General features: G+C 47.2%; 1 protein-coding gene and 1 pseudogene across 1 annotated transcript in view; one reads left to right on the top strand and one right to left on the bottom strand.

Moving 5' to 3' along the window:
* The first annotated feature begins 3,884 nt into the window (after window positions 1-3,884).
* ITLN2 (intelectin 2) overlaps window positions 3,885-10,165 on the top strand; it is a 55,940-nt gene continuing 49,659 nt past the window's right edge. The window contains exon 1 of the mRNA XM_069546283.1: window positions 3,885-3,994. Coding sequence (XP_069402384.1) covers window positions 3,989-3,994 — 6 coding nt within the window. The 5' untranslated portion in view covers window positions 3,885-3,988. The remainder of the gene's footprint in view (window positions 3,995-10,165) is intronic.
* Window positions 4,100-5,235, bottom strand: LOC138429094 (cerebral cavernous malformations 2 protein pseudogene; annotated as a pseudogene).

The following is a 10,165-nucleotide window of genomic DNA, read 5'->3' as shown; positions in this document are numbered from 1 at the left end:
GGTAATCAAATCTAACAGATTCTGGAAAGCTCTTTATCTCTCCCTTAACTGCTTAAATTTACTTTGGAAAGGGGGCCTGTACCAGGAAGAGAGCTATTACCTGAGATACCTAAAGAAATTTATTCACCTTTTGTTTTCCAAACACCTCTGCCTTCCTGTGAATAGTTTTCTTCCCCTTTGTCTGCATAAAGAAAAACCACACAAGGTGAAATTGTGAATTTAAATTTTGTTTGTTACTGAATGCAAATTTGTGAGCCCAGTGCACAGTCAGGCTGACCTTGGGTGGCCTCAGCCTGGTATGGCTTGGAGTGGGCTCGGGTTCCCAGCCAGAGACAGAGGCTGTGTTGCAGCAGTGTGAGCACCAAATCCTAACCACTAGATCAATGGTCAGGGACAGGGCCTGGTTCTTTGGGTTTGCAGAAAAGCATTCCCACAAATATAGAAAACAGGGAAACAAATAAAATGTTTATTCAGAGGAAAACAGAGTATAGCATGTGTGGATAGACAAATGGGCGAACTCTAGAGAGAGAGAGTGTCTGCATTGCTGAGTTGCACCCTTGTGGTAGTTTGAATTACTTTTACGGGGCATTTCTTCTGAGTTTCCTTTGGCCAATCATTTTAATTTGCCTGGTTCACTATTCATATTTGGTATATCTCAGGATCTCTCATATGTTCGTATACAACTCTTAGCCAAGTTGGATTTTAGCCAAGATGAATAGGTGTATAGGTAGAGAATATCCTTTGACATAACTCCCTCTTTGACCTCAAAGGAGCCTTTTCTGCACATGTGTGGCTGGGGAGGTCTCTTGACTTCAAGAATGAGAAATACATGTCCTGGATAGGGCCCAGCCTCCTCCCTTGATTGTCCTGCTGCTTTTGTTTTGGAGTTTCAGTCCATAGGGAATGAATCTCCAATTGCTCTACCATGTTGGGGGTCCATCTGCCTCCTGCATCACACCCTCTGAGAAACATAAACCCCCCAAAATCTTTATTGGGCAGATGACAGGCAGAGGTCTGTTTCCTGTAACTTCTTCAGGCTGACAGGGCCTCATAGACCCTACCTAGTTGGAGTCATGGAGCTCTCACCCTGTTGCATTAAAGAGGTCCCACGGTGATTTCAGTTGCTTTTGCAGGATCTGCTGTGGGGAGTGGCTGGAGTCCCTGCATCACCGTTGTCTTATAGACCAGTGGTCAGTGACAAGGTCCTAGCCTTTTGGCTTTGCAGAAGGGAATTCCCACAGAGGTGGTGTTTATTAGGAGGAAAAAGAGTACAGTGCCTGTGGATGGATACACGGGCAGGCTCACAGGGAGAGCTGCACCCTGGTGGTAGTTTGAATCACTTTTATGGGGCATTTCTTTCCAGTTTACTTGGACCAATCATCTTGCTTTGTCTGGCAAAGAGGCCATATTTGGCATAGCTCAGGGTCATCCCATGTGCGTGCACGTCTTTTAGCCCAGATGGATTCTAGTAAAGCTTATGGGTAGTTGACATCACTTTCTTTGAGGTTATCCCCCCTCCCTTTTCAACCTCCAAGGAGCCTTTCAGTGCATGTGTAGTCGGGGAGGTCTCCTTAACTTTAGAATGAGGAACGTGGTCTTCCATCTCTTATCTTCACAGGGCCCAGCCTCCTCTATCATCCTGTTTTTATAGAGTTTCTGCTATTATGAAATTTCTGTCCACAGGGGAGAAACTGTTGAGCCTGGGCCCATGTATCTCCTACCTCTAGGGCAAATAAACAAAACTGAGTTTAGTGCACAGAAAGGTTTATTGGAGGTGTCAACTTATGAAAAAGCACAATATGAGAGTTGTGAGTCATTTTATTTAGGGCAAAACGAGGACTGCAGCCTGGGAGATGGCATCTCAGATACCTCTGAGAAATTATTCCCAAGGTGTAGGAGGGAAAAATAATATATATGTAATTTTGGTAAAGGGGGAATCAATCAAGCACATACTTCCCAGAAGGTTTCTACTAGTCTTGTGAAGCTTTTTCTAGTCATCAGAAAAAGTTGTCACCATGGATTTTAATACTTTTCCAGAGAGGAGACACAAGAATTAGGCTCAAAAAATGGACTTCTGGGGCTTCCCTGGAGGCTCAGTGGCAGAGTCCACCTGCCAGTGCAGGAGACGTGGGTTTGATCCCTCGTCTGGGAAGATCCTGCATGCCACGGAGCAACTAAGTCTGTGCACCGTAACCACTGAGCCTGCGCTCTAGAGTCTGGGACCTGAAACTGCTAAGCCCATGCGCTCCAACTACTGAAGCCCAAGAGCCCTAGAGTCCATGCTCTGCAGCAAGAGAGGCCGCTACCAAGAGAAGCTATCACACCATGGCTAGAGAGTAGCTCACTCGCTGCAGCTAGAGAAAAACCTGTGTATCAAGCAGCACAACCAAAAAAAAAAAAAGAAAAGGCTCCTGAAAATATCTAACTATCTGAAGCCCTGTCTTATTTGTTTCTCCCCCCAGGCACAGAATGCCTCATTTTGTTACCGAATCCAAGCTCACTCTGCTCGCCACATGGCAGGCCAATTAGCTGAGAGATGAGATGTTGAGGCAAGAAATACGACTTTCTTCAGAAAGCCAGCTGACTGGGAAGATGGCAGACTAATGTCTAGAAATAACTATCTTATCACGGTCTGGATGCCATTTTCTTTTATAGAATGAGAGAGAGATGAGATGAGGAAGTAAAATAAAAAGGGCCATCAGTGTTGCAAATCATCTCTGGGAATGACCAGTATTGGGGAAGGGATATGTTAATACCTTGTTTCTTGCAGCCATTAACAGGTGGGCAGAGTCAGGTTATATTTCTGTGTGCTGAGCAAAGGCACTTTAATTTAACAGTCCAGCAGAAGGGTGGGGTCCTTTTAGGAAGGCCATTATGTATGATTATAATAACAAAAACAAGACAAAACAAAAAAATAAAGGTTAAAGTCAAAGAAAGAGATCCATCATGGAGTCAAGGCTCTTACCTGCAACAATTTCTGCTCTCTACCCTGATCTCCTTTCAGAGGGTGTTGAAAATCAACAGGTGTAGCAGTATATTGATTTAATCTTTGTAGAGGCAGATGAGCACCCAGTCAACTGCCACTTTGTAGTTGACAGAGGGCTGAGCAAGAACAAGGGGCTTGTGTTAAAAAACTCCAAACTCCCTGAAGGGTTTCAGAAAAGCATTTTTAAAGGCAAGGGGAGGAAGAGGTGTCCTAGGGTATGTGATCAGCTCCTGCACAATTCTCTGATTGGTTGATGGTGATCAATCCTTGGGCACTAGAAGCAAGCTCCTGCTCATGATCATCAAGTATTAATAGTTAATTTCATCCATTTGGTGGCAGTTTTATCAGCTGAAAAACTTAGGAAATATGCATTAGATACCATTATCTAGATACTTCAGAGGGGAGAAAAAACAGAATTGTGGGGGAACTGAGAAGGTCCCATATGATCCAGCTTGGTTACATAATCAGGGGCTTACTTAGGACTTTTGCAACTGTACAACTCATATTAAGACTTCAATCCACTGTCTTTTAATTGAGATCACACACCTGGGCTCAGGATTCAGTGAACTCAGGTCCTTTTTGTCTTGTTGCAGAAAAAAGTCTACTGGGAAACAAAATGATAGGTAAAGAATGGATTTATTTAGACAGATATTTCATAGACAGGATGGGGTATGGCTCAAAAAGCCAGAACAAATTTGTTAGAAACACACTTCACTGACATACTGTGAGCTCTCAGAAGGTAAGAGGGCCCCAAATATGGAGAGGTTAGTTTTTATGGGTAGGGTAATTTCATAGACTAATGAGTGGGAGGATTATTTCAACTATTTTAGAGAAGGGGTGGAGATTCCCAGGAATTAGGCCACTGTTCACTGATTTTTTTTTTTTTTCCACATTGCAGTAAACTTCTTTTAAGGTCTCTGAGAGTTTCAATAGAAACGTCGTGGGCAAAATGACAGCTGTCCAGGGTCTGGCTGACAGGACACCCTCCTGAGGCAGGTGGGCATGCAGGTGGGTGCAGCTTGACTTTCTGCCCTGGCACTGGGGTGCCTCCTTCACAGTAGAGACACCTATGTCCGGGGCCCAGGAGGGCAACTGGCAGGGGCCCTGGCGCCATCAGGCCGAGTCCTGATCCATGCTGATGTCCGAAATCATGCGGTCCCACTCATTCCCCTTCGAGGGCGCGGACTGGTCGTCAGAGCTGCCCATGGCCCTGTTCCCTTTGGAGGTGGAGGCGGAGGTGGAGCTCGTGGCCCGGCGGTACCTGCCAAAGCTGTCCATGATGATCCCATGGCCATCCTTCACCCCAATGGTCTCCAAGAAGTTCTCAAAATGCTGGCTGTCTTTCTCAGGGATGAAGGGCCGCAGACTGAGCAGCAGGAACTTGGCGGCTGTCCCCATAGAGCTGCCGCAGGTTGATGCAGAACTCGTGCACCAAGGAGCCGTCACAGTACTTGTGCAGCAGCGCAGCAAACTGCTGGATGTCCTGCGATGACAGCTTGGTGCGCAGCATGAGCATGTAGTCCTGCAGAAGCTCTGCAGCCGTGGCGCTCAGCTCACTCTCGCTGACCATCTTGGCGTGGGATGCCGTCTGCATGCAGAAGGACAAGGGCGAGACGCCGCCTGCATGTGCACACTCGGGGAAGGAGAAAGTGCTGGCTTCCGTCTCATATGGCTCCTTCATGTCCACCTTTGTGGAAGAGTCATCACTGTGAAGGGATAGGTGGTGGGTGGGTGTCGAGGCCCCATCAAATATGGCTCTGTCTAGGAAGTCAGTGGTGGACTCCGTGTACACGATCTGGAAGACCTGGCCAAGCAGGCAGCACAGCTCTTCCACAGCGACCTTGCTCTCCGCGGCCAGGATCACCAGGCAGCATGCCTCCACAGGCCCCACTCCACTCTCCGACAGGGAGCCTGTGGTGAGCCCTCGGGAACTTTCTGCACACAAACTCTGGCTGGGGGAGATGCTGGGGTCCTGGGCTGTCTTCAGGACCACCAGGTGTGAGGCGTCATCTCGCACGTAGGACACGGCGGCAATGTCACGGATGGGGACCCTGAGGATGGTGTCCTCCCCGTCCCTCCCAGCCAGCTTGACGTTGTAGGCAGACAGACTGATCACACCGTCATGCTCCTGGGTCAGGTGTCCGGGGAGCTGGTGGGCTCTCTGCATTGTCTGTGAAATGCGGGATTTCGGTCCTACTGGAAGGATTCAGTTATCCTGGTATGGACGTTAACTGACCTAAATACTTCACCTCCTTCTCGATATAGTCACTCAGCAGTCTGTCGGGCTCGACGTGCTCGGGCAGGGACAGCACCACAGTGTGCAGAGGGCGCCTCTCTGTCACCTTCTCACGGGCTTTCTTATCTCTACTCTTTTCACCTTTTAGGAATACTTGTTTAAACGGCGACACAATTCCAGGGTGCGCACTTTATATGAAATCCACTCTGGTCTGTTGGTTCTCTGGCAGCTCGATGAGTCCTGTCCGTTTGAAATGGGGCCCCTTGTGATGAGTAATCTTCAACTGAAGGACACAGCTGGCTCCTAGAAAACTTTCTGACCCATAACTGGGGCCAGCTCCTCTGTAGCCCCTGGTCACTCAACCGCCGGGAAGGCCATGTGGAGAGCCTAGGTTTGCAGCAGAGTCACTGACCGGAAGGGGCAGAAAGGCGTGGCTCCTTCCTGCCCCTCTTGCGCTTCTTGCCCTTCTTGCCCTCTTCCTCAATGTCTCCGCGAGCGGCCCCCCGCGGCCTGGCCCATCCCGGGAGCGCTGCGCCGCCCGCTGCCGCTACATGCTCGCCCTGGCCCCGCGGCCACCAATGGTCCTGCGCCACTTGCTCGGCCGCAGTCTCCGCCCTTGGCCGCCAGGGGCTGTCCACGCCCTCTGTTCACTGATTTTTGATGGTTGGCCTTGAAACTGTCATGGTACTGGTGGGTGTATCACTTAGTTTGCTGGTGTGTTACAATGAACTTACTCTGAGGCTCAAGGTCTAGTGGAGGTTGACGCATCTTCCACCTTGACCTATTTTGTTCTAATCAGTTTATGTCTTGTCCTTGGGCTACGTCATTTTTTTAAAGACTCTACCCTGACCCCTTCCCTCCTGTTTCAGAAAGGTAATTTGGATAGAGGATTGGTAGGCTGAGTATTGGTAAAGGAGGAGACAGGCAGTTCAGTTCAGTTCAGTTGCTCAGTCGTGTCCGACTCTTTGCGACCCCATGAATCGCAGCACGCCAGGCCTCCCTGTCCATCACCAACTTCCGGAGTTCACTCAGACTCGCGTCCATCAAGTCAGTGATGCCATCCAGCCATCTCATCCTCTGTAATCCCCTTCTCCTCCTGCCCCCAATCCCTCCCAGCATCAAAGTCTTTTCCAATGAGTCAACTCTTCTCACGAGGTGGTCAATGTACTGGAGTTTCAGCTTTAGCATCATTCCTTCCAAAGAAATCCCAGGGCTGATCTTCAGAATGGACTGGTTGGATCTCCTTGCAGTCCAAGGGACTCTCAAGAGTCTTCTCCCACAGTTTGAAAGCATCAATTCTTCGGCACTCTGCTTTCTTCACAGTCCAACTCTCACATCCATACATGACCACAGGAAAATCATACAACTCATATTGGGACTTGAACACACAATCTTTTGTTGAGATCATACACCTCATCTCAGGAATTAATGAAGCTCAGAACTTAGAAGTGGTAGAGGAGGAACCAGTATACATACATTTTTTTTTTTTTTTGGTCTAGGGAATACATGCAGTCAAGCATACATACATCTTTCATCTGTTGGTGTTTTTATTTCTATAAAGAGCATAAAGATATTGTTATGTGTATCCCTTGAGGCAGAACCTGCCCCTGCCCCAAGGCTACACTGTTGATTCTTGGCTGTTCCTCGTGTCTCTACATCCTCTCCTTCCCAGATTAGCAACTGTTTGAGTCTGTCCTTTGGAACTCAGGGAAGCTCATGGAGGCTGGAGTCTGTTCCTTACAAAGACTAGGAGACACGCAAAGGCTTCCAAGACCAGGAGCCCCACAGGGTCTTGCTCAGTTTCATAAAGAGCTGTTAGGCCAAAGCACAGAGAGTCTCACTCTGTTCTTCACCCGGTTGGTGGGCAACTATAGAGGGTTATGACAACGTAGAACTGGGTGGTGAACAATGCTTTTTTTGTCCTTCCTCGTTCACACTTTTGTATCTCTAGCTCTCCACCCCCTTTTTTTTAGCTGAGTATATTATATAAGCTTCAGTTACCTGGCTGCCTTTGATTCTTCATATCTTCACGTGCTCCTGGAGGTATGTAATTTTGTTTGTTTTTCCTCTATTAATCTGTTTTATATAGTTTAATTATTAGATCAGTCAAAGAACATAGAACTGAGACAGGAAGGGGGCAGGGCACAAACTTTAAAAGAATGACAGCCTGAGAACACACACGACTTAAACTGATTAGAACCAACTAGGCCTAAGATGGCAGATGAGTCATCTACTAGATCTTGAGCCTCACTATACGCTTATTGTAGCACATCAACGTGCTCAATGACACATCCAGGGGTGCCGTGAAGGTCAAAAAGTGGGCCGTGGCTCAGTTCCTGAAAATCCCCACCCCTTCCCAAAAGAGATGGAATACTCTTCCCACTCATTAGCCTGTGAAATTACCCACCCTTATAAAAACTGGCAATCCCATATTCAGGACTATTGAAACCATACAACTCATATTAGGACTTGAACTCAGATTAGGATTAGGTTAGCATACCCCACTCCAATACTCTTGCCTGGGGAATCCCATGGATGGGGGAGCCTGGTGGGCCGCAGTCCATGGGGTCGCTAAGAGTCAGATGTGACTGAGCGACTTCACTTTCACTCTTCACTTTCATGCACTGGAGAAGGAAATGGCAACCCACTCCAGTGTTCTTGCCTTGAGAATCCCAGGGACGAGGGAGCCTGGTGGGCTGCTGTCTATGGGGTCACGCAGAGTCGGACATGACTGAAGTGACTTAGCAGCAGCAGCAGCAGCATACCCTGGTGCCTTTTTTGCTTCTTTTGCCTTCTGAGATGGCCCACACTCTGTCAACGAAGTGTGTTTCCTCCCTAAGTAAACCTTTTTCACTTTACTATTTCTTGCTCTTAAATTCTTTGTTTCATGAAACCAAGAACACGCACTTGGTGGCTATCGCAAGAACTGGGATGTGACCATCCTCCTGTGCTCCACTCTCCTGCAATAGGAGGCTGGGAACTTTTTTCTGCTCTTATATTGCTTATTTGAATTGTGATTTTTTTTTTAAGCACCATCCTTCTAGGAGCTTTAACGTTACCAGTTTTGAAACTTTTATTTCTGCAAATTGTAACAAATATTGCTAACACTACCATTAAAGGCAGAACTGTGTCTGCCTGCCCCTACCTGCCCATCCAATTCATAAACCAAAGTTCTAACCCAGTTTAGAACTTGACATCTAAGTTGTCAATCAAACATAAACATGGTTTATGTTTATATTTGTGCATGAGGCCTTTAAAGAAGTGATTATAAAACTGAACAGGACCCTATCGGAATCTCCCCTGGTACAAATCTTTTCCATGTCCTCAATTTCTTGTATGTAGGAAAGAAGCTTCAGCCTCCTAGACCTTCCCTGATTATCAAAGGGTAAATTCAATAGTTGTTAATCAAAATAGTGAGGCAATGGGGAATGAAAAGAGGAACTGATCTTTGGTAGCCTCAACCTGAAGCAGCTTGAAGTGGGTGGGCCTTTGGTTTCCTGGCCAGAGAGTGAGGTGGGTTACTGCAGTGAAAACACCAAATCCTACCCACTAGACCCGTGGTCAGTGACAAAGCCCTGGCTCTTTGGCTTTGCAGAAAAGAATTCCCATAAAGGCAGAAAGTAGTGAAGCAAGTAAAGTATTTACTAGGTGGAAAAAGAGTTCATATGTGTGGATAGACACAAAGGTGAGCTCAGAGAGAAAGTCCCCGAGTCTTGCCCTTGTGGTCGTTTAAATCACTTTTGTGGAGCATCACTCTGGTTTTTCTTAAGCCTATCATTTTGATTTGCCTGGCTCAGAGTCCATATTTGGTATGTCTCAGGATCCTCCCATATGTGTGCATGCATCTCTTAGCCAAGACGGATTCTACTGCCAGAGGCCTATGGGTAGCCTGGCGTCAGTTGGCATCACTTCCCTTTTGACCTCCAAGGACATGCATGGTCAGGGAGATCTCCTGGCTTCTAGAATGGGACATACGTGGTCTGGGCAAGGCCTAGCCTCTTCTCTGAAACGCCCTGCTATTCTCATCTTGGAGTTTCAGCCCACAGAGAATGAATCTCCTATCACCTTACCCAGGAGTTTACCTATCTATCTCCTGCCTCAGAATGGTCAAGAAACTATAGTGCAGTGATAAAACAGGGACCTGGTTTCTACTCAGGTGACATATGCAACAATATCTTTGAGTTCTTCTGCAGGAACTAAAGTCCCCACCCAGGTGGAGGATGATAATGTCAGACTGAGTAAAAGATTCTTGGAACACTGCCTTGCTACGTTCCTACCAACCAATCAGGAGAAAGTCTGCACACAGTGGAAAATAACAAAGACTCTGACCCCCCTTTCCAAATGATTAACTGAGATAGGCTTCCCCTCTCTTCCTTTAAAAACTTTCCTGTTTGAACAGAATCTATGAGTTGATTCTTGGGTAGGAGTCCACCTTCTCCCTACGTTGCTGACCTCCTTGAATAAAGTAAACTTTCCTTTCTAACCAGCACTTGTCTCTCAAATATTGGCTTTCAAGTGGTGAACCATTGAACCTGAGTTCAGTAACAATTATGATTAAATGAAGTCACTAGTTCAGTTCAGTTCAGTCGCTCGGTTGTGTCTGACTCTTTGTGACCCCATGGACTGCAGCACACCAAGCTTCCCTGTCCATCACCAATTCCCTGAGCTTGCTCAAACTCATGTGCATCAAGTTGGTGATGCCATCTAACCATCTCATCCTCTGTCGTCCCTTTCTCCTCCTGCCTTCAATCTTTCCCAGCATCAAGGTCTTTTCCAATGAGTCAGCTCTTTGCATCAGGTGGCCAAAGTACTGGAGCTTCAGCTCAGCATCAGTCCTTCCAACGAATACCCAGGACTGATCTCCTTTAGGACAGACTGGTTGGATCTCCTTGCAGTCCAAGGGACTCTCAATTCTTCTCCACTACCACAGTTCAAAAGCATCA

The sequence above is a fragment of the Ovis canadensis genome, chromosome 1 (genome assembly GCF_042477335.2).
Source record: "Ovis canadensis isolate MfBH-ARS-UI-01 breed Bighorn chromosome 1, ARS-UI_OviCan_v2, whole genome shotgun sequence".
NCBI lineage: Eukaryota > Metazoa > Chordata > Mammalia > Artiodactyla > Bovidae > Ovis > Ovis canadensis.
This window is presented reverse-complemented; position numbering and strand designations above follow the sequence as displayed.